At 32.3% G+C, this 25,457-nt stretch overlaps 2 protein-coding genes across 4 annotated transcripts; both read left to right on the top strand.

Moving 5' to 3' along the window:
* The first annotated feature begins 13,790 nt into the window (after positions 1-13,790).
* Positions 13,791-25,171, top strand: LOC107643867 (S-adenosyl-L-methionine-dependent methyltransferases superfamily protein). Of its 3 annotated transcripts, XM_021124293.2 has the most exons (9): positions 13,812-14,003; positions 14,787-15,012; positions 15,111-15,245; positions 16,152-16,374; positions 19,958-20,144; positions 21,966-22,150; positions 23,406-23,543; positions 24,230-24,320; positions 25,047-25,171. In XM_021124293.2, exons 1-9 carry the CDS (start codon positions 13,904-13,906, stop codon positions 25,154-25,156), a joined length of 1,395 nt encoding a protein of 464 aa, XP_020979952.1. In that variant the 5' UTR covers positions 13,812-13,903; the 3' UTR covers positions 25,157-25,171. The 3 variants fall into 3 exon arrangements, with proteins under 3 accessions (XP_016203101.1, XP_088345129.1, XP_020979952.1); XM_016347615.3 differs by lacking the exon at positions 25,047-25,171 and having other exon boundaries at positions 13,791-14,003; positions 24,230-24,475; XM_088489003.1 differs by lacking the exon at positions 25,047-25,171 and having other exon boundaries at positions 13,797-14,003; positions 14,773-15,012; positions 24,230-24,475.
* On the top strand, positions 16,991-17,856 carry LOC148565685 (uncharacterized). The gene has a single exon (XM_088489004.1). It carries the CDS (start codon positions 17,144-17,146, stop codon positions 17,717-17,719), a length of 576 nt encoding a protein of 191 aa, XP_088345130.1. The 5' UTR covers positions 16,991-17,143; the 3' UTR covers positions 17,720-17,856.
* Positions 25,172-25,457: the final 286 nt, after the last annotated feature.

The following is a 25,457-nucleotide window of genomic DNA, read 5'->3' as shown; positions in this document are numbered from 1 at the left end:
TTGTATCAGAACTGTATAGGTTATTTTATGTGCTTGGTGAGATCTTAGGTTAACCAAGGATTCAAATTTCAAGCTCACTTGACCATATACAGCCCTACCTTTACCCTAGCCCTATTACAGCCTATGAACAAGACCTCATGATACTTGTAAGCATGCATTGAATAATTGTTGATTGTTAGATAAAAGAAAAATCTTGGAAAGCATGATTAGGGGAGGATTGAGTGAAGAACCCTATACACTTGAGCAAATAGAGTGGATACACTTCCGGTGAAGGTTCGATGCTCAACTCCTTGTTCCCGGCTTTCACAAGCATTCGGCTCGCAAGTTATATGTACTTCATTTTGATGTTTAATTTGGTAGGATTCATGGACTACATGTCACCTTAGCCCTATAAGCTCATGTGTGTTCTTGGAGGATAGATTTACCCTTGACCAAGTAGGTAGATACCTTTACATTAGTTGCATGCACTTATTTAGGTAATTTGCACTTCATGAACCCTTTCCTCCCATGATCCTTTGTCTTTTTCTTTTTAGCATGAGGACATGCTTGGTTTAAATGTGGGAAGGTTTGATAAACCCCAATTTTGTGGTTTATATTGTGTAGAATTTGGGGGTTTTGTCAATATTTTTCACACTTATTCACTTAAATTGCATGGTTTTGTGTTCTCTTCCTAATATTGCTTCATGATGAAAAAACATGCTTCTTTTGCCTTAAAATTGCCATATTTTGATCCTCTTTTTTTACTATTCGATGCCATAATATGTTTGTTAAGTGATTTCAGGGTTATAGGGCAAGAATGGCCTAGAAGAGAGAAAGAAAGCATGCACAAGTAGAAGGAACATGAGGAATTGGATTTTGGGAAATCAGCTGCGACGCGCACGCGCACCCCACGCGTACGCGTGGGTGAAGGAAGCTAGATATGGCGCGCGAAGAATGGCGCATCTGCGTGGATTGGCGAAATCTCCACCGGCGCGTGATTTAAGAGGAACTGTTGTGATGGTCTAGATTTCCTTCTTATAGAATTAAGAACTTCGTTGTAAGCATAGCTCTAAACCAACAAACAATTCTCATTATCAAAAATTTTGGTTTTGCCATGAATAACGAACCCCAAATAAAAATTAACCGAAGTATTTGGACTCCGGGTCGTCTCCCTAGGAAACAATGTAGTGCTTAGCTATTGGCTATGAAGGGGTAAAGAGGGGGGTTTTGGTTCATGAGATGGCAGGAAAGTAAATTAAGTGAGTAAGTAAAGAAAGTAAAATAAAGAACTCTTGGCTAAGACTTGAGTAATTGGGATCACCATCCTTGTCAACAAACCGAATATTGATAATCATGAGAGGCCAACCTATTAAGTCTACTTCCCAAAAGCCTTAAGTACGTAAAATTTACTCCTAAACTTGAAGTAAGTCAAATAGATTTGATCACATCAACCCTTAAGTCCTAACCTACCTACTAATTAACTTAGTAGTGGGTTAGCGTCAATGGGTATCAAATTGATCACCATGGGTTCTCAAATCACCAATTCCATCATACCCGATGACTCAAGATTACCCAATTCCCTTAGCTTAGACCAAGAGTTGACAAAACTACTCAAAAACTAAAGAGAACATTTCATCAAACACTTAGAGTGCAATAAAGGTAAACATCATAATTGCAAGAATAATAAAATCTAATAACTACTAAGTGCAAGAAAAGTAAGATCACAACTCAATTCATCAATTAAAGAAACATCAAACATTAAATTGCATTAAAAGTAAATCAAATCCAACATGAGTTCATCATCACAAAAGAGAGCAAAATGAGAAATTAACATCACAATTAAGAATATCAAGATGTAGAGATGAGAAATTATAAAAGAAACAAGATGAGATCAAATGATTAAACATGAATCCAAGATAATCTAACATAATCCTAACCTAATTCTAGAGAGAAGAGGGAGCTTCTCTCTCTAGAAAACTAACTAAAGGCTCATGTTGGCTAAACTAATTGCTCTCCCTTTGCTTGGACTTCAATTCTGCATGAAATACACTCAGAAACAAGTTGGAATCGGGCCTAGGCAGCTCAGAAATCGCCCCCAGTATTTTGCCTTTGAGTGGGCCATGTAAGAGTATTGGCGCGTGCACGCCATGTGCGCGTGCGTGTCAATTGGCAACTTTTCCATCTGCGCGGACGCGGCATGTACGCGTGCGCGTCTATGGGCGAGATTACTTTTGCGCGTGCGCGCCTTGTGCGCGTGCACGTCCTTGGATGTATTCCCAATCTTTGTTTCTTCATGCATTCTCCCCTTTGTATGCTTTTCTACTCATTTCTTCCATCCAATACTTGCCTTATAAACCTGAAATCACTCAACACACACATCAAGGCATCGAATGGAATTAAAGTGAATCAAAATTACCAATTTAAGGTCTAAAAAGCATGTTTTTACACTTAAGTAAAATTCAAGGAAGAATTACAAAACCATGCTATTTCATTGAATAAATATGGTAAAAGGTGGTTAAATCCCCCAAAATAAGCACAAGATAAATCACGAAATCGGGGTTTATCAGCGCGCACGCCTACTTGGCACGTACATGTGGATCACGAAATTCAGGCGACGCGCACGCGTGCATGACGCGTACGCGTGACGAGCTGCACGTGACCTCATTAAAGAAATCGTGCCTGGTGATTTCTGTGGCTCAACAGGCCCAAATTCAAGCTGGTTCTGTATGGAAAAGACCCAGGAACTCAAGGGAGAAAGGGGGGATCATCCATTACACACTTAGACACAATTTTTGCTAGTTTTGGTTCTTTTGTTCTTCTAGATAGAGAAACCCTTACTCTCTTCTAGATCTAGTTTGATTTTGATCTCCCATTGCTGAATTTCTGAATTGGGTTTTGTTAATTGCTAGTTATGATTACTTAATTTGAATTCCCTAGTACAATTTGGCTTAGATCTTGTGTTGAGTTATGTTGTCATTTTCCAATTTTCCACTCATGTTATGGATATTGTAGATCTTGGATTCTATGAGTACATTGATATTTTCTATACTTATTAGTGTTAATTGAGTTGTTCTTTATGGATAATTGTTAGTGGGTCCTTACAATTTTTCATTTAATTGCAATTTGAATATGTCTTTTGTTAATGCCTACCATGTGTTTGATGAAATGTATCATTTGACTATGGTGTAGTTTTTTTTACTCTTGGCCTAGGCCAAGAGAATTGGGTAAACTTGAGTCATTGGGTCTAATGGATTTGGTGATTTGAGAACCCTTAGTGGTCAATTTGATAACCATTGACACTAGCCTACTACTAAGTCAATTGGTAGCTAGGTTAGGGCTTATGGATTGATGTTGATCAAGCCATTTGATATACTTCAAGTATAGAAGTAAACTTAATGAGCTTGGTTCCTCACAATTGTCAAGATATGGTTATTAGACAAGGATAGTGATCCCAATTCCTATGCCTAGCCAAGAGTTACTTTTATTATTCATATTTGAAACCCAAAAATTCCATTCGCTTAATTCTAGTTATAGTTACTTGTTTAGTTTTAGAGTAGAATCATATTGAATGTTCTCTTATTAGTTTGAAATTGCTCATGCCTTGCTTTAGTTACTTGATTTAGTTTCTTGCACTTTAAGATTCCTTGCTTGTTAAGCCTATTAGTTAGTTTCTAGATCATGCCCTCCAACCCTGGAATTCTAACCAATGTTGATGCACATGCTTGCCCATTCCTTGTGAGACGACCCGAGGTTTGAATACTTCGGTTACTTTTATTGGGGTTGAACTTTATGACAACAAAAACCCTTAAAATTTGATTTGAGGATTATTTGTCGGTTTGAGAGCTATACTTGCAACGTGAATATTTTGTGAAATTCTTACCGACGATAGTCAGCGCTATCAGGCTTCCATGGAATCTGTCTTCTCTCATTCACGGTTTCTCCCTCTCTTTTCTCTCTTATTTACGCTGAATGGAAATGAAAGAAGAATGTGATGATGATATGGTGGCAAGGAGGGGACACGTGTCACGTTTTGGAGCTGCTAAGTCAGCGATTCAAGTTATAAATATCTTAAACGGATAATTATGAAAATTGGATATATTAAAACACAAGTAATAATAATAATAATAATAATAATAATAATATATATATATATATATATATGAGTTACTAATATAAATGACATTAGCAACATTAACAATAAAAGATATACAGTGAAGCATTAGCAAAGCTACGTTCACCGAGAAGTACTGATATTTACTCATACCGGTGGATTTTGAACTCGATAATAATAATATTAACTAAACTTTATTTTAATCAAAAAAAATAAAAAATATTAATAATAGTAATAATAATTTTATCCTTTCTCAAAATATTTTGTTATAATAAAAATTATATAAAAATCCTAATTAATTTAAATTCTAGTTATCATAAAATCAATTATATAAAATATCTTATTATAGAAAAATTATATAATAACCTTAATTTATCCAAGTTTGAATGATAATAATAATTATGAAAATCAATTTAATTTTGCTTCATAAAATAATTTTTAAGAAATAGTTCAGATTAGTAGAACAAATATAATTAAGTTAAGCTTTAATAATCATAAAATTCTATTTAATTACTTTTGGTAAAATAATTTTTTTAAAAATAAAATCTCAACAAATATAATAACTCAGAAATAACTTAATTATTTAATTTTCAAAAACTTAGGATGTTACGGTCATTGATAACTAGGTCATCCTGTATGATAAAAAAATAAAAGATTAAATAACTCGTGCTTAAATCAAATAAAAAATAGAAAGCCATTAAGTCTTAGCAATGGGAACTATAATTCCAATTTGATCAACTAGATCAATTTTGACAAAATCACCGCCTAGTGCCAGTGAGACATCTTGTGTATTACACGCATCATTGGGTACTAAATCCTCGTTAGGAGGAATATCCATGATAGTTGTCAATTGAAGAATAGTGTATGAGTAAAATTGGTGTGAATGGTCAATATTTAAAATAATTCGTAAAAGTATAAGATGTTAGTCGGAATGAGTTAAGGGACTATATATAAATATATATTTAATAAAAATAGTTATCATTGAATGCATACTAGAAAGACTTTAAGCAGACTTTAATCGATTTCATGCGCAAAACAATCAATTGAATGCATACTAAAAAGTATTCTTCAATCGATTTATTTCCTACTTCAATCGACTAAATGCATATTTCAATCGGTTTTAAGTACAATTCAAACGATTTCATGCACCTTTAGCATATTTTCTTCATTCATCAATACATTTTCTTCATTCTCCAGGTCTTAGGATGATGCCCCTTAGGTTTGTGATGCCTACATTAGTATATAGATGGTCAATTGATTCTCCTTAACGATTGATAGCTTCAGTTTGCCTGTCTTGGCGATCCTTCATCTCAGCAAATTGTCCCTCTATGTATAATTTCATGCTTTGCAATTCATCCATCAAATCTCGCACTGTTGGCGAAGGAGGCAGTGGTGGTGGAGATTCTTGGGGTTGTGCTTGCACTTGAGGTTCTTGGGCATTTGGATCTCTCTCTATCTGTCTTAGAGTGCTGTCATCAATCTTGGCTACATTACCCAAGACAATACTTTTTTCTTTACTCAAGTCAATTCCAAGCCATTTGAAAATCTTAGTCCCTTAGCAAGCATATCCTAGACCAACACTTAATTTCTCTCTCTTCATTTCAAGCATATAATGAACCATAAAATAAGGCCAGCTTATCTCCTTTCCAGTCACCACAGCGCAAAGCACTAGAATATCTTCGTTAAACAAGATTCCATGATTATGGTTTCTTGGAATCAACACGTATAAAAATAAATACATCAATATACGCTGCTCATTACCCAACTGCAACTTATATTACCACTAACATCCATATGTGGATCCTCATATTGTAGATTCTACAAACCAACCAACCTATCATATTTATCCTATTCTTCATCTGCCGCAATACCTCCAGTAAATTTTTCCCCATGATAAACTAAATTATATTGTTCAGCTAATTGTTCCAAAGTAACTTTATAATACCATAACCCTAAATCAAACTCAATCAACGACATTACTTCCTCATCCTCTTCATCACTTTCAGGAACAATATAGTTTAAAGTACTATAAACAGCCCTAACCAAGTGGAGATAATATTCATCTTTAATTTGTACAAATTCAGTCAAGTGTTGTGTTTGCAAAGTATTCTAGACCAAATTATAATTTCTACCATGAATGAAATCAGCTTTTATGTACCTGGGAAGAACAATTGCCCTTGACTGAAACTTCTCCACATAGTTGTACAATGATCTTAGAGACGGCAGCCACCTTGCCATGTAATGCGATAAAGCAACTAGTCTAGCGGATGCAAAACTTTCACCCTCAACCCTAACTCTCTTTGCGTTTTTAGTTCTGACTATTTTGAAGAAATTGGTTTGGTGGGATTTATAGGAATTTGGATACGGATTAATAATATGTATGTAGTTTGGAGTGGATGTTGATGAGATTGGAGAAGATGAAGAGAGAAGTTTTCTTGTTTTAGATAGAGAAGAGAGGTTATACAAAAATGGATGTGTTATGTTTAAAAAGGGAGGGAGGCTGAACATGGAGAGTTATCTGGCTTAATATATAGCGTATCGTAGATCAAAATTCAATCGATTGTATTATCATACCAATCGATTGAATACAGAAAAAACCTTAATCACGTACAAATTTCAATCGATTGTATTATCATACCAATCGATTGAATACGAAAATACCCTTAATTACTTACAAACTTCAATCGGTTGTATTATCATACCAATTAATTGAATTCAAAAATACCATTAATCACGTACAAATTTCAATTGATTGTATTATCATACCAATCGATTGAATTTTGATATCTCATTCTACGGTGTAAGTCAATCGAGTGGGTAATACAACTAATCGATTAATTGTGAAAACCCATATTGCTTTGAAGATTTCAATCGATTGGGTAACACGAATAATCGATTAAATAAGAAAAAATTCATACTTTAAGCATGGTTCAATCGATTGTGTAACAATTCCAATCGATTAAATTTTGGAAAAACCCATATTGTCATCCAACATTCAATCGATTGTATTGTACGTCCAATTGATTGAATTACCAAGAAACCCGATTTTCCATAGCGTTTACGGATGCAATGGATCAGGATAAAAAACTCATTGATTTGGATTGTCAAAATATTTATGACGATTAATAGAATATCTATTTGTTATTTTTTTAATTGTTAATAAACATGATAGAAGAATAATAAAATAATAATTTATAAAATAGATGGTAGATTTTATAATTAAATAATATATAAAGGATTCATTTATAATTAAAATTAAATAAAGACTATTTGACAGTTATTAAAAAATTTAATAAATATGTTTTATGATTGAGACCCTTAAATAGTCCTAATGTTATGGGTCCGTCGAATCCTTTGCCTAAGAAATGAACATGTCTCATAGGCCTTTAGATGGTTATCTCAAAGCCATTCAACACTTAATCCATTTCCATAAATCCACAGAGCATATATGATATAATATATATCATATATGGTGTTCAAAATTCGATTAAGTCCAAAATTCGTTTAAATATAAACACATTCTTTTTATGTTTATATTTGTCATTTTTATCTAATATACCTTTTGAGTAGGATTCAAATCATGTTCTAGATGAATCTTATTCAACTCAAGATCACATTTTATAATTAACAAGTGTAATAACCCGTGACATGCATGTGATAAGATTGAAATTATAAATTTAAGTTATTTTGTTAAAATTAATTTGAATGATAATAATTTGACTAATAAAAAAGTAACATGTTATGCATTGTTTATTTTTTCTTAATCTAGTGTTAAGTATACTAACAAATTTTTATATGTTGTTTTATTGTGAAGTAAGAATATATCAAAATCAGCTCAAAATGAACAACAAATTATTAGACAATTCTAATGCACAAAGTTCTCTAATAAACAATAAATAATTTAAATTACTAAAAAATAACTCAACACTCTCCTTTGATGCCTGCAAAACATATACCTGAAATAATATTATATCAATGTTAGTATACAAAATTATACGATTAACATAATTTTAAAATAGTTTATCAAAAGAATAAAATAATACAGATTTTTATGATAATTTTAATATTCTCAAGTTATAAATGTAGAATAAGAATGTATTACCCATTAGCACCTAAAATTTATCAAATTTTTTAATTGATAGTAATAAATTTTAATAAAGTTGATTAAGAGATTTAGAAATTACCTTTTCATTATAAGCTCTCAAAAACTTCTCTATATACCATATTCATCATGCAGTCATCTTCCAAGTGTCTGTGATCTTGCAACAACACTCGCAAATCATCTTTACTCATTACTCTTGATAACGCAACATACAATTGACCATGGGTGAAAATTGGCTTTAGAAAGTATATTCCAACTTTTGATAGCATTTGTCCTTGAGATTTATTTATTATCATTGCAAATAACATAATAATTAGAAATGGTCTTCTTTGAAATTTGACCGGTAATGATTCGTTATTTGGAATTAGATTTAGTTTTAGGATAAGAACAATACTTCCAGCTTTGTTATCAGTTAAAGTCTTGCATTCTATCACATAGTTTTCTATTTTTCTAATTTGCGTTCTCGTTCCATTGCACGAACCATTAGTTTGGTTTATATTCTGTAGCAACATAATAGGAGCGCCAACCTTCACGATCAACTTGTGTGGTGGTAGACTTGAACAATTTATTCTATTTAGAATCTCTGGTGAGAAAGTATCTAACTCAAATTTCATATTTTCCTCCTCAATACACAGAGTCAGAATTTAAGCAAACTCTTTCTTGTCCAGGTAACCCTCATCTTATTGTTGACATCAGTGACACAATCCAAAGTTGGTGCAAGAATTGCTTTATCCTTAAAATAATTTTCAATTGATAAATTGAATAACATATCTGGATACACAAAATCAATGAGGTCATCCAAAACTATCTCAGAGTTCTTAACCAAAATGGCAGATGGTATATGAACGATCGATTTACCATCTGTTGTATCACCAAATTTGAGTAGCCATTTTACAAAATTCCTAAGTTCTTGTATGTTGTTTTCACCTAGTGACAATCTCATATTTTTTGTAAGTTTTAGAACCTTACAGTTATACCACAAACAGGGACGGATTCAGGGGAGGCAAGTAGTGGCCTTGTCCCCCCGCCCTCCCAACAAATTTTAAAAGTTCATATACTATTATAATAAATGTATTGTATAGAGTAAAATTTAATAGTGTAGTGATAGTAAAAAGAATTACTATTCTTTATGTATTAAGGTTTAAATTTCTCTATATATATTTATATTATTTGTATTTTTTATTTAATTTAGAGTTTTTTTTATATTTTTTTTAGATTAATTTTAACATTTATAATCATATAAAAAATACTTTAATATTATTTATGATAATATTATTTTTTTCTAATTTTATTTAGTTGTTTCTTTTTTATTATTTTTTAATTAATTTTTATCCCTATTATTATATAAAAATACTTTAATATATTTTAAATTCACATAACAAAATTGTTAGTGTAATTAACTTATATTATTTTATGTTATATTTTTTAATGATATAAAATAAAAATATAACTTACTGTCACATAAATATTTAATAAAGTAAATTAATTAACAAAATATTTAAAAATATATAATTTTATATTTTATTAGATGTAAAATTATAAAAAAATTAAAAAAACTGAGATAATTCTTTTATTTGACAAGTATTTATTATTATTTTTAATCAAAAAATTAATTATAATTATATCTATTATTAAATTATAGCATTATATTTGAATATACAAAATTTTAATTTTGGCCCCTCCACTCTTAGATTCCTGGATCCGTCCCTGACCACAAATATGAAGAATTAATAGAAGATTGAATTATATCTTGCCTTGAGCCTTTGGAATCATAGGTAAACTTTGTCTAAAATCTCCTCCGTAGACAACAACTTTACCTCCAAATGGCAAATGAGCATTATACGAATCTGAGCATCTCAAGATGTCTCTGAGGCATTTGTCTAAAGGTTCGTAACAATACTTACTTATCATTAGAGTTTCATCGCATATGATTAATTTGGCCTTAGTTATTAACTTTGCAAGAGGACTTCCCTGTTTAATGTTATACAAAGAATCTTCATTTATGGTCAAAGAAATTTTAAACCTTGAATGTGCAGTTCTTCCATTAGGCAACAAAAATACAGCAATTCCACTCGAAGCAACTTTTAAAACTATACCTCCTTTAGACCTAATTGAGTATGATATAGTTGACCATAAGAATATTTTTGACAACTACTTTGACCATATAAGAAGAAAAGTTCACCAATATTATTGCTAACAATACCCATTATTTGATTTATGCAAATTTCTGCTCATCAATTAGTTTTTCTAAATACCCACTTAGTTCACTCGCAAGAGCATTAACATTAAAGTTCAACTCTTCCATTATAATTCTGTCTTCTAAGCTGCACACCAAATTTTCTGGAGGATACAACATTTCACAATATTCTTTCAATGACTTGCCATTTGACTAGAGCAATTCTTCCATTTTTGCAAGTACAATAATTTTTATTTGGACTTCTGACGTCATCAAATCTGTATTTTTTTAATTTAAAATAACATAATTAATTAAAAATATTAATAAGTCTCTGTTAAAAGAAAAAAAAATCTAAAATACATTGTTGAATAATAAATAACACTTCTTGTTTTTGGTTTAAAAAATACTTCATTAGTAACATGTCCTTTTAAAAATTATTCTTGTAATTAAGATGGATATCAATATCAATTATCATTATAATAATAAAAAAAAAGCACACAGAGACAACCGATTCAAATGCAAGTATTCAACGTATGTGAATTTAGTTATGGTTTCTTAGATGCAGTAGATATGGTTTATAGTAATGAATCAAATATGTATTAAGAGAAGGAAGTAAAGTAAGTATGAATATATATATATATATATATAAAATCCATTTTCGAGTAATGGTTTTAAATATATTTTGTTTTGTTATATTTCCAAAATATTATCAGAAAGAAAGAGAAAAAGTTAAAGTGGATACCAATAAACAATGGAAACATATGTATGATAATTTTGCTTTAAAAAAATTATATTATTGTTTATATTCAATTACTCTTAATGTAAACCATGTGAAATTAATAAATAATTAGTCAATAAATTAATTATTATTCAAAAAAATTAGGAAATTAAATTTTATAATTTAGATTTTAGAAGAATAAAAATATTTAAAATACGAATTTTAATATTAATTTTAAAGATTTTAGTCTATAATTAGGTTAACGGACCAAACCGATTGAATCGGATCTATGTTGGGTTAAGTCCAAACCATTTAAGCCTCACCCTTACCTTTGTTTCAGCCACATTCACAAAGAATGAGAGAGACACGGTGAGATTTGGGGGAAGAACGTAACCCTATGTCACCAATTCCTTTCAACTTCAAATCCTTGTAACTTTCAAGTTGGAACTCTGATTGACGAGTTGTTTGTCGCCACACGTTCGTCTTGAAGTCTTTTTTAATTTGATCTAAACAAAGTGGTAAGAAATTTTATAATTTGTACCTAGTTTTTTTCCCTTTGTGAATTCACATTTTAGTATAAGTTTTGAGTGATTTTAATAATTTTGGTGGTTTAAATACAATCTAACATTGGATAATTGTTGAATTTTGTCCTAATTATCAATGGGTAAGATAAGAAAACTCTAAATCCTCGTGGTTTGTCCAATTTAGTATGCTCTAGTACTAATTTGAATAAATTGTATAAACTAGCTTGAGTTTATATTGAATTCGAGTTGAATTTGTCAAATTGGAACTCTTGGAACAAATCTTTGGAGGTTGGAATCATTGGGTTTGATTTAGAGTCTTTAAATTTGAAGTTTAGCATTTTGATTTGGAGTCTTTGAAGTCTAAATAAATAAAATAAATAACAATTAATATTATTTTATATTTTTTATATTCAATATTTACTGTAAATATAAAAAAGTACAATAACCAATGAATAAAAGTATGAGTAGAAAATAAAACATCAATTAAAATTAAATTTGTTAATTAATTAATTTTGTGTCTATATAATATAATTTCACAGTAATATTATGAATCACAGCCTTTATATTCCACAAAAGAAATACTATAAGTAGTCTTTAGTAGTACGAAAATATTTATAAGAATTAATTATTGATATTGATATCAATCACAATTTATTATTGATATCTTATTTTTTTTGAAAAATGTTTTACTTTTTAAAAATATAATGCATGTACCGTCTAGACATTTTCTATTATCAAATTAAATGGGTCACCATTAATGTGTGTATCAACTATCTACTAATAAAATTATTGCACATGAATGAGAATTAAAACTATATCAATTAATATAATTAGAATAATTAAAAATATTCATAATTGATAATTAGTTTAATAATGTATTGAATATTGATTTTATATAATTATAATGAAGATATTTTTTAAATTAGTATAATCATGTATTATTTATTAAATACTAATTATAATATAATTATAGTAAATTCATTTGGGAGGAAAAAAAATTTATGAAAAATTGACACCTTATTTTAATTAGTTGGAGGAAAAATTTAGTTTTAATATATTAAGTAGATAAGTAGAAGTAGATATATAAAGCGATAGATAGATATTTTATAGTAAAATTGAAAATGAAATGTCATATTTTTATATTTTAATTATTTTTACATTATATGTGTTTTTGTTTTTAGTAATTTATTTTAGTATAAATATTATTAAATTAAATTTTTAAAGATAATATTTTATTAATTTATTATATAAAATTTATAAAATTATGTATACAAATTATATATCAAATTTATTAATTAAGTTTATTTTAGATTAATTTAGAATTCAATTTGAATATCTAAAATAGGATAACTAAAATATTTAGTCGGCGAAACTAGATGAAATATTAGAGGGGGCAAAAAATATTTACATAATAAAATAAGACTAAAATAAAATTTTAAGAAAAACTAAACTGAAATTTACATATAATTTACATGTAAAAGATTAAAATTAAGAGATCATTACCCCCCTTTGTCACTATGTGCCTATGTGGCTCGTATTTAGATTGAATTTTTAGTTAATTAAACTCCATCTTAATAATAGTAGTTAGAATTTTGATTTAATTCTAAAAATAATATTGTAATTTTAAATGAATAAACTAATTTTATAAAATTTACATTAGATAAAATAATTTTATAATTTAAATATTATTACAGTTTTATGTTTTAGGTATTTAATTTAGGTTTATTATTTTTCATGTGTGTGAGAAAGAGGTATATGAGGAGAGGTGTGTTTCATACTGGTATGGGATATACAAATCAGAGGTACCGATTTGTTTGTATTATTTTTTTTAAACAAACAATCACAAATCGGACGGTCCGATTTGTAATTTTGAAAATAAAAAAATTTTTAATGTTGAAATCAGATCGTCCGATTTTTATTTTAAAAAATAAAAAAATAAAAAACACAGATCGGACCCTTCGATTTGTAGTTTATTTTTTTCTTCAAACAAATCGGTCCGATTTGTAGTTTATTTTTTTCTTCAAACAAATCAGACCGTCCGATTTAAATAAAATATAAAAAAACACCTAATCTTCCAATAACAATGTATTACACATATATTTAATCAACATAAAAAAATATTAGCCTTTAATTAATTTACATTTTGATTTTGCATAAAATCTGGATTTTTGCTGCTTGATGGCCCCAACTAAACTAAAAGTGCATCCTTTAAAGCCCCGCAGCCCACCCGCTTCTCTCCGTCTTCGTTTATGGGAAGGCTGAGCACATCCTCTTGGATAAGTGGACGGCAAAAATGAAGTACATGCCTACGCTTCTGATGAGGTCATTCTCAGCTTGTTCTTTGCCAGCTACCCCAACCACACTTCAAGAAATTGCCTACTCAAATTCAAAAGGTGTTACTTCTGCTTCATTTATTTCAACCGCTAACAATTCTCTCTCTTATTTCAACCTGTTTGTTCGGTTCCTTTGTTTCGGTTTGCGTTGTGCTCGCTCACTTGAAATTCGCCCCTTCGATGAGATGCCTCTTTGTGTTTGCGTTTATCGGAAACTTGCATTTGCATATCTATTCATTCCGCTTTACACTTTTTGAAAATAAAATTGAGTGGGTTTTATTTTTGAGTTGGAGAGTTACTTTGTTACCGAGAAGTAACTTTGGTGAAGATGAAGACGGGAAAAACTTTGTGCCTTGTTGGATTCTAACATGAAGTTGGCTTTTAGTGATAACATTGGCATGTATTGGACTATTGGTTGATGAATTCTGTTACTAAATGTTGAAAATTGTGTTGGGTTGGGGGGGGGGGGGGGGACTAGTGTTGTGTAATAATGGTAGTTTAGTACTCTGGTTCGATGCTGAAAACTCCGGATTAAAATGCCAACAATTTTGTAGGACCTGAGCCCATGATGCATGTAATAACAACTGGGTACATGTATGTCATCTTCAACTTAAAAAGGGATACTTTGCATATTAATATAACCAAAATTTCGTGTTTTAAACTCAATTCTTGCTCACTATATTAATAAAATAAAAAACACTCTAGAAAGACTTACTCGGATGACTTCTTCAGTTCACTCCAAGGACGAGATCATGAGATAATGACAGAGTTCTAGATTGAGGTCAAAAGTCATGTCGTGTTCAACTTGCTGAATTTATTTCATGAACAGTTTGGATTTGGTAGGTTTTGCAAAGGTTGTGCTAAAGAAGGGAAAAACACAACTCTTTAAGGATGGCAACCCAATGGTGTATAGCGGAGCAGTTGATAGAATAATTGGGAGGCCACCACCTAAGACTGGAGACATTGTTTTGGTAGCTGATGGGACTGAAAAGCCAATTGGTTGGGGCTTGTATAACTCAGTTTCGATGTTCTGTGTTCGGCTCATGCAACTTGAAGTTGAAGCTACTAGGTTTGTATATTTTGTTCATTTTCTTCGGTTTCCGGTTACCTTGTTGACCGGGTCCTTTTTTTTTTCCTCCCTCTTTTTGAAAATTTTTTATGATACAGTGACTCATCATGTGCATTGAACATGGAGAAACTGCTTGAAAAGAGAATTAATGAAGCTGTTGAATTGCGTAGAAGGTTGGGTCTTCCTTCAGTCCATACAAATGCTTATCGTCTAATAAATAGCGAGGGTGACAGGTGAGGGATGCAAGGGTTGAGCTTTTCTTTGTTGCCTTTCCATTTCTCAGCTTTTTCAATGTACCAGCATCACTAAATGATTAATGTATCTGGATATTTTACAACTAATGATTTGGTATATTTGGTTTCATCAGCACTCGGCTTTGTTTTAAACCCTTTAAATTGTGTATATATATATGCCCAGCTCACCATTTTAGTGTTAAGGTTCATGTTTTTTGCATATTAACGTATTATATTGCTTTTATCTTCGAAAATTATTAAGGTTTTTCTTGATACATAATCCATTGCATTGAGAATGTGGGTTTAAGATAGAGAAGAGGAAGTTTGGTGAGAAAATAAGAACTGAGTATATGAATACAATATTCTGATGTATCATGGTGAGAAACAAGAGAGAAAAACTAACCTCAATTTATAATAATAGACTAACCCTAGTCTAAACAAATAAGGAAATAATCATGAAACAATAGTAGATATCTCAGCTCATCTTGAGAGATACTATATGATAGATAAATCATAAGATATACTCTTTATTTCTAACACAGTATATGACTAACACCATCAATGTACTAGATTGGACATGTTATAGTGTTATACACCAAATTCATATCTCTCTTCTCTGAATATCTAGTATCATACAACTTATATTAAGCAGGTTTATTAATGATAAGTGATAACCACTCTTTTGTTGCTCAAACCTCAAATGATTGTACTACTAACGCCATCAATGTATTAGTATTGGATACATATTAAACACTAAATGCAACTCTCTCTTTTTAGAATGTCTAGTATTGTACAGCTTCGTATACTTAGCACGTTTATTACTCATAATCACTCTTTCTTGCTCAAATGATATTGACGAAAAGAGGTTCACTTGCATGATTTTAATTGGGTATTTGTCCTCTACAGATTATCAGGTTTGATTGTTGATGTCTTTGGAGATGTAGCTGTAGTCGCATCATCCGCAGCTTGGGTTGAGAAATACAAATCAGAGATAGAGGCGTGCATCTGGAAAATCAACTATATCAATCATGTAAATTGGAGGCCATCTGTTGATATTTTAAAGGAAGATGGAGTTGATTTGTCTCATTCAAAGGAATTACATTCATCTAACTGTCCTGAAAGAACAAAGGTATGCAGGAGTCCAGTAAGTAACTGTTCAGAATTTGAAATTTTCTTTCCTGTTGCTTGCTGATTAACAGGAATCTCTGAAGACTCGAGTGTGATTACACTGTAGTTACAGAATATATATAGTGGGGGCAGGGAAATTTGAGTAACTATATACTGGAGGCTGTTAGCGTCAGTTATGACAGCTGTCGTTGATCTAACTACTCCTGAACTTAATCGCTAGCTATGAAGTACAGACACTTCGCTGAGTTGCCGTGTCGGCGTGTCAGACACATTTCGGACACCGACGCGCATAGACACTTGTCCGACATGTGTGTCTTCCGTGTCCATACGTGTCCTGTCCAAAGAAACAAAAAGATTGCCCGGACACGGCCTAGACACGGGGACATGGCCCAGACATGGAACTTCAGTGATTTTTACCAAAAGTGAAATTATAAGATAGTAAAACCTAAAAACCCTAACTTTTCCCCTTCCACCCCAAATACCCTCTTTGGCTCCACTGTCCACACCCACTCACCCTCTCCTCACTGCCAGTCTGCCGCCACCTTCGGTCGTCGCCGCTGTACGAGTGTTCGTCGTCAATCTCCACACCTCCGGTCGTTGCTTCCATGGGTGTTCGTCGTCCCTCCCCACACCCACTCACTCTCAATCTCAGCATCTCTTCCTCACTGCCGCCACTTCCACGATGCTTGTCATCATCGCTGCTCCCATGTCCTCTCCTGTCGCTACTAATTTCTTCTTAACCACTAACTATATAGGTATTATAGTCATTGATGGTTGAGAGAAGACCTACACGAGTTTCTCCTCATCAAGATATTGAAATCACTAATGAGAGAGTTAAATGCTTGAAGAGGTATTTTCCTGATGAAGTAGAGAGGAGAAAAGTAAACGTTGAATTTGCATGCTTTTCTGATGGTAGAGGTGTCTTTGATGATTATGACTCCTTGAATGATAGAGGCATAGTCGATGCAAAATCTTGGTGGCTAATTTATGGTGGTAAATCAAAACTTCTTCGACCAATTGCTCTTAGGCTACTAGGGCAACCATCTTCATCTTCTTGTTGTGAAAGGAATTGGAGCATTTATTCCTTTATCCGTTCCCTAAAAAGAAACAAGTTGAAGCCTAAACGTGCAGAAAATTTAGTATTTGTCCACACTAATCTTCGTCTTCTTCCAAGAAAAACTTCACAATACAATAAAAGAGAAACAATGATGTGGGATATTTCTGGAGATGATTTTTCACCAATTGATGAAGAAAATGGTATCCTTGATGCTGCCCACCTTTCTCTTGATGAATCGGAGTTGGAAAGAGTAACTTTTTCTAATGATGAAGATATCAATCATATATGATAGAGAAATAGTATGACTTTAGATAACTTTTTTTTGTGTACATGTGATGTATAAAACTCTTCGGGTAGTGTTTGTTTTTGAAGACAAGACACAGACATAGACATAGACACGGGTATACATGTTCACTGTTTGGTTATTAAGACACAAAATTGAGAGAGACACGGTTACACATGAATACCCATAAAATACATGTAATTTGTGTCTCTTCAAAGAGGCAAGACACAAATTTTTTACTTAAGACACGAATGAAATTATATTTTTATACTATTTTACCCTTGCCTCATTTTTCTCTTTTCTTCTCCACGCACTTTCCTTCTCCACGAATAAGGGCTGTCTTTTCTCTTCTTCATCTTTGTTATTATTCACCTTCATCATGAGTATATATATGGGCTGAGTACAAGTTACTGAAGTAGAGTACATTCATTTTTACAATTCATAATTTTATTTTTACATTCATCTTTGCAATTCATAATTTTATTTCTCTTCTTTTTTTTTCTCTGCTTTCTTTAATCTTCTTGACACAAACCCTAATAATATATATCTATGTAAAATTTTGTTTTGTTATTTGAATTTGCTCTGGATTATGAAAATGGAATTATAAATTAGTTTTGTTGGAAATACGAATCAAGTTGATGGAAGAAGATGAAGGGATAGAGATGCAGTTATTGAATTTTTTTCATATATCAAGGGTAAAATAGACTTTTTAAAATAATGTGTACTCTGTCCATTATAATTGCCAAACACAATACTTTTTAACTGTGTCTATGTATGTGTGCCTATCTCAATATTTATGTCTTTGTGTCTGTGTCTTAGCCTTTGTGAGACATGAACCAAACGGAGCCTTACTAACTCTATTTTTTTTTTTACCAAAGATAGGAGACTCGAACCCGCAACCTCTTAATTGAGTATGGGGAGACTATTCCATTTGAGCTATAACTCATTGGCGCCTTACTAACTCTATTAAGACATAAAGAGTATATGATTTTATCTTTTGAATACCTATACACTTTAGGGAGAAGTGCGTATCATATGGTTGTTTTTGAAAATAGTTATTGGTTTAATATTAATGAATATATTATTTATATATGCTTGTCCCTGTGTCCGACAATTTTTTAGAATTGGTGTGTCGCCGTGTCCCGTGTCCATGTCTGTGCTTCATAGATCGCTAGCTTTCTCTATTGACCGCTTTGAACTAAGCTCTCTAAGGCTTTGCATCTGTTACAAGTAGTATTCCTCTCAAGTTTAGAAACCAAAACTGCTTTATGATTAATCTGCGGGCTACTACTCTTCTGGGTTGCGTGCAATGAACAGCTTTCCCTGGGACACCTTTTCCCTTTCAAAGAGCAGGCTTAACTAACAGAACTTAAGGAGAGTTAAGGATGAGAGAAAACACACAATGAATTCATATAGTTCGGTTGAGAGATGAGACTTGCCTACATCCACTACTCAATAATCCTTGAGATTTTTAACTACACTTTCACCACGTACAAGATGTTTTGGTACATGCCTCCTCAATCTTCCTCATTTGTCATTGATCTCACTAGGACTGACACCTCTCAGATATTCTTTCCTCAATCTTTTCCAGCTAAGCGTACAATTGTCAGTTTACTGAGTGCATAAAACAACCCAAAATTAAAGACCAAGTTTTCTCAGATATGAACTTTTAAACTGAGATATTCAGTTTAGTCTTTCTGGACTAACTGAAGTGTTCTGCAGTGACTAATGTTCACTGATTCAAGTTCACCTGATCTTTTCTGCACTAGCTGATGTATTCTGGACAAGCTGATGTCCTTTGATTCAGCTTTAGCTGATGTTGTCTGTTCTGTCTTCTGGTTTAGCTTCAGCTTATGTTGTTTGCTCTGGCTGTTGTATACTTGCACAAGCTGATGTCTTCTGGTTTGATGCAGCTGATGTGTACTTGCAAAGTTGATGTCTAAACTGATGTATCTCAGTTCAGCTAAAATGACAACTGAGCTTTACTAAATTCAGTTATAGTTTTAAAATTGAATCTTTTGCGTCCAAGATTATATATTTTACTTGATGAAATAATTTGAGTGTCTGGTTGAATCAAAACTCTTGAAATGAGTTTCATAAATCATGTGTAACCATGTTTAGACTTTCTTGAACATCTCAAAAAATAAAATACTGTTTGCTAAAATAATTTCTGTTAACTTACAACATGTAGCAAACCATTAGTTATCAATGAATTTTTTGTGGAATGTTGTTCCAATCTTTCAGATTATGGAAAATGGGATTGTATACACGGTTTCACTGAAAGGCCAGAAGACAGGATTTTATGCAGACCAGCGTGAGAATCGACAGTTTATATCAAGCATTTCAGATGGTCAAAAGGTTCTTGACCTTTGTTGTTACAGCGGTGGGTTTGCTCTAAATGCAGTACGTGGAGGTGCCATAAATGTCACTGGTACATTATATGTTTGCTAATTCTCGTTCATTTTTAATGTCTATGATTATGTATTATGATGTAGGAAATAGGTTGTTCAACCAACTCATGCGTGAAATTTAGAAAGAAATGAAACATACAACTTAATAATATCCACTAGCAAATCAGATTTAACACAATGGTGAATAATCCTATTTTGGAACTAAAGTTCTGAAATGTTTAAGTGAAATTTTAGACTGCTATAGCTAGTACTCAAGAGTTCTGAACTGTTTGGTTCATGTAAAGATTGCACTTGCCATGTGCACACTAATGATTTGAAGCAGACTCATGTTTGTGATGATCCCACGACTATTACCAGCATTACTCCTGACTAAGTTTATGTTTATCATTTCTGACTCTGATCCTATCCTGGTCGTTAGAGATTAAGACTGAGAATAAATGACTCAGTATTGTTCCCCTTGATATCCCTAATATTTATTAAACATAGTTGTCAATAGTACCCATAATAGTGACTAGAGCATAGTTACATAGAACATAATATGCTCTGACATGGGTATGGGTATGGGCATGAGATATGCTACTTGTCAAATATATGGTATGTTGGGTTGTACTTCTTCGGTATATGCGGTATGTTTTCGAACGCCCTTAACTAAAATAAAATAAAATAAATAAATATAAATAACTTGTGTTCTTCACCTTTTTCTTAGTTTAGCTATACCCATTTACCTTCTCCTTTCTTCACCTCATTTTTTTCTTTAATTTCTTGTGAATTTGTTTGTTTCCTTTGCCTCTTCCTAAATCCAAACATCTAAGGAGTGATCATTCAACAGCAGCCCCGTCACATTGTGTTTTAAAGAAAGTGACTTGTAGCTGCAAATTGTGCCTAGTGTAATTTCAGGCTCAAAAGCCTGACTTTACCTTTCCACATTGTGCTACTATGCTTTTCATGAGGAATTCTTAATGGTTGTTTGGTACATGGAATTAGGTATGGAATTGATACATAGAATTGGAATTTGGGCAGATGGATTTCGTAGTTTGTGTTTTGTGGCTATTTTTCATGTCATGGTGATTCAACAAACTTTTTTATATTGGTTGTCGACGGCCTAACATAACTTTGCTTTTATTTGAGCTTGGAACTGGCCAAGTCAAACAAAGACTTAGTGTAGGCAGAGTGTAAAGAGAATAAATGGGCTAAACAAAGTTATGTTCTATGAAAGGGCCCCATAATGCCGTTTGATCCATGTGGCCGACTCTACGAGTGGAATCAAACTTTGTTATGTTGGTGGTGGTGTTATTTGGTGGCCCATTTAGAATTCAATTCGTCAATCATGAATCCGTATGAGAATTCCATGGATTTAATAAAAGAAAAACAGCCCTAGCCCTTTTCAATTGTTTACACAATATAAGTTCCTAATTTCATGCCTCAGATTTTTCTATTTTTTATTTTATTTATATTTTGGTTCTCTGATGTGATTCTCTCTCTCTCTCTCTCTCTCTCTCTCTCTCTCTCTCATTTAGCAACCCAAACTTCATGCCATGATAAAGTTGGCATCACTTTACTGGACAACTCAAATGGGTTAAAATAGCAATTAAGATTCAATTTAACTACTGTAATATTAGAAAACATAAACTTTTTATTTATCTCAAATAAAAAAATAATACCATTAATTTATAGATTTTTACACAAAAAGCACTCGCTTGGTTTTTCCTATAGGTTTTGTTTTAAGTAGCTCCTTTCATAATATGGGTCTATGGTTCTTTGCATACTTTTTTCATTATTTATTTATTTAATTTTTTTATATACATCGAGAAACCGTTCTCATCATGGAGTAATTTTGTTAGGTATTGACACATCATTGCCAGCGCTGGATCTAGCTAAAGAAAATGTGGTGCTAAACAATTTGGATCCAGGAAGAATATCATTTTTCAGAGAAGATGCAACTGAATTTATGAAGGATGCTCAGTTAAGGGATGCATCCTGGGATATTGTCATCATTGACCCTCCTAAACTGGCGCCAACAAAGAAGGTATGAATTATGGCTTGAGACAAAGTTATGACGCTTGGGTTTCAGTTAACTCAAGGAGTGAGTTGCTGACCACATTGCTTCAGGGTTTGCCATTTTAGCTTGTGGATGAAACCATAGATATTTGTTAATCCTACTTCTTGAACTGTATGCAAATTATGAGCAGCCACTACCTCTAACTAAAATTATTCTTTGAGAGTGACATATCTGCCGCTGCACTCTACAGTACTTTACTAGATGATACTTACTACTTAGGGGTGGGCATGGTTTTAGATTTTAATATAAAGTCGGGTTCAAGAAGTAGGATTAACTATACTTGCTCAAAGTCGTGTTTCACAAGACACTCTTTTCAGAAGAATGTCATTTAATATAAAAATTTGTTATGACCATATCCACGATGTGCTCCGTGAGCAACCAAGAATTTCTCCTTTCCAATGAGGTTTCTCTAATGAATATGACAAGGATTGGCGGCTTTATTTCTTTTCCCTATCCTCTCTTTTCTTTCTACTGTGTACATCCAGATTTTATTTTTTCTTTCGGCTAAATATTTTATAAGTTTTGTATGGGTCCATTCTCCCAACCCATTATTGAGAATGGTTGATTTTGAAACAGTAACCAATGGAAATTGAAGAGACGCCTTTGCTTATTGTTAAGTATCAATGAAAAGTGGGGAACTACATTTTAAAAGCTACTATTAAGGGGAGAAGAACCACTCTCTTTAAATATAGTATCAAGCATTTCATACTACCGATGTGGGACTTTTTGGGCATCCAATAATACCGAAGTCCCTAGCACATATATATGGTGCGTTGCTCTATTTGAAATTTGATTTGAGACCAAGGTTAAGGTTGATAAAGATAATATTCTTTTCTATGATGTCTAGTAATATCAAAGAACAATCCCATAAGATTAGTTTTGCCATCCATTATTTCATGATTATTATTTGGTTGGATTAAGGTTTTTAGGATTCTTATAAATAGAGGTTAGTGTTCCTCCATAGGGTACAACACCACATGGTATTTCTCTCTCCTCTTTCTGCTCTCTTATCTAAAACCAACTATCTCTACAAGGATATTAGCCTTGTATTACTATGTATGCGTCATTTGTTTTTGGCGAGATACTTAATCCCTTGATATGTAATCATGAAAGCAGTGCTGTGGGAATTTCGTGGTGCCAATATTCCTTTTACAGTCTGCACATTGTCAACTTTAATTTTTGCCGCAAAATTTCAAATTGAAAGTTTGAAATTATGTTGCAGGCCTTGCATGGTGCATCTGGTATGTACAGAAAATTGAATTCGTTTGCGATGCAACTTACTAAACGAGGTGGTCTTTTGATGACCTGTTCATGTTCTGGAGCTATGACCCAAAGTGGAACATTCCTGCATATTCTTCAGGTATTATTGGGATATTTGCTGTACCTATTTTCTGAAATGTTTGATTAACTATCACTCTCAACCATCGGGTCAGGAGTTTGTGGAAGTTATGTTGAAGTAAAGATATTTTATTTTTCACTGAACATCATAGGGTTTCATTAATGAAAAGAAACAGAATTATTTAATTGATTAATTAATATAATAATAAGATACTTTGGAATTGGCTGGTTTTCTATACGATACTGGTTAGTATGTTAGTCATTTAGCTTAAGTATAATAAAGGACAAATAGGTCTTTGACCATTTATCTTAGAGATAAATAGGTCATTAACCAAAATTAAATACTTATATAGGTACTTGACTATTGAAAAAACGAGACACTTATGTGTCATATATATTTGTCGAAGTTGGATCCTCTAAAGTGATTCAATAGTGAGATACCTAATTGTCTTTTGTTCAAGAAACTATTACCTTGACTGTTGTGATATATTTTGAAAGCTAACAGAATTAGAGTAGTTTGGACCTTATTCGAATTAGGGACGCGTCATTAGACGAGTAAGGAATATCAATAACGCTAAAATGTTTTGTTTTGATAATGAATTCATCTTGAAATGCTTAGTACAAGGTAATATGAAAAGTTTTATAATACTGCATGAACGGTATGGCCTTGCTATCTGCTTCTATTAATCTCTCTCTCTCTCTCTCCAGGGTGCAGCTGCTATGGCTGGGAGAAAAATCACAGTTCTGAGACAGGCCGGAGCAGCTTGTGATCATCCTATTGATCCATCATACCCAGAAGGCGCGTACCTATCTAACATTCTATTAAGAGTCACATGAATATTATTTAAATTCATTCATTTACTAACATCAGAATTTTTAGGAATTTAATTCTAATTAATTTTTGATTAATTTCATTAAGATAATAGTAATTATGTTCTATCTTTTTGTGTACAATAATTAACTTCAATTTGGTATAAATTGAGTTTAATTATTATTATTATAATATTTGTTATTTTATAACTAATTGAAATTTACGTGAACGTATGAGGGAAATATAGAATATAACGGTAATTGATATTTAAAAGCTCAAATGGTATAATCATCCCATCTTCACATAGAGGAATGTGGTTTGAGTCTCACTTCTAATCTTGAAAAAAAAAAAAAAATTTAAACGAAAAAAGTTGCTTAAGTTATTTTTTTAAAAATTACTTGATTTTGTACTTAAAAATCTGCTATGAAATTTATTAGGATAAAGTATTAAATTAGTCCTCTATGTTTGGGGTGAATTCTATTTTAGTCCCCAACGTTTAAAGTGTCTTATTTACGTTCAAAATAGTTTTGATTTGCATTAATCAAGTCCTACCGTTAAGTGGGAGTGTAATAGTTAACGTTGTGTCCGCCGTGGCAAATGAGAGGGGCAGTGGCTCTAGTTAACCGTTGGAAGCAAGAAAAAAGAAAGAAAAGCAAAATTGGGTCCAATAAGTGAACTCTAATCCCCCAAAATTATTGTTCGTCGTCTTTTGAGAATGGCTCCTCAATCGTCTTCCCAAAGTTCGCGTAGCAGGAGCAAGACTCGTGGAAGAAGGAGGACGTGCTTCTGTGGGGAGAGACCAGTGTTGCGGACATCATCTATAGCAGAGAACCTAGGAAGAAGATTCTGGGGATGCATCAACTATCAGGTGAGTTTCCTCTTTGCAATCTCTTGTTTCGAAATAGCGTTGGGTGCCAGTGTGTGGAGGGTTTGAATTGTTTGGTGTCCTTTTTTTGGTTTTTTTTAGAACAGATCGGAGAAGAATGTGATTATTTTGCTTGGGCAGATGCTGAAGGGCAAGACCCACAAATTCAGAGACTGAAGAAGAAAGCAAGTGTCTTAAAAGAAAACCTACAGAAAGCTGAAAGAAAATTTGCATTGGCACTTGCTGTTGGAATTCTTGGA

Source organism: Arachis ipaensis, chromosome B5, assembly GCF_059453495.1.
Source record: "Arachis ipaensis isolate K30076 ecotype BB chromosome B5, ASM5945349v1, whole genome shotgun sequence".
In the NCBI taxonomy this organism is placed as follows: domain Eukaryota; kingdom Viridiplantae; phylum Streptophyta; class Magnoliopsida; order Fabales; family Fabaceae; genus Arachis; species Arachis ipaensis.
The sequence above is the reverse complement of the archived record's forward strand: the minus strand, read 5'-3'. Positions and strand labels throughout refer to the sequence as shown.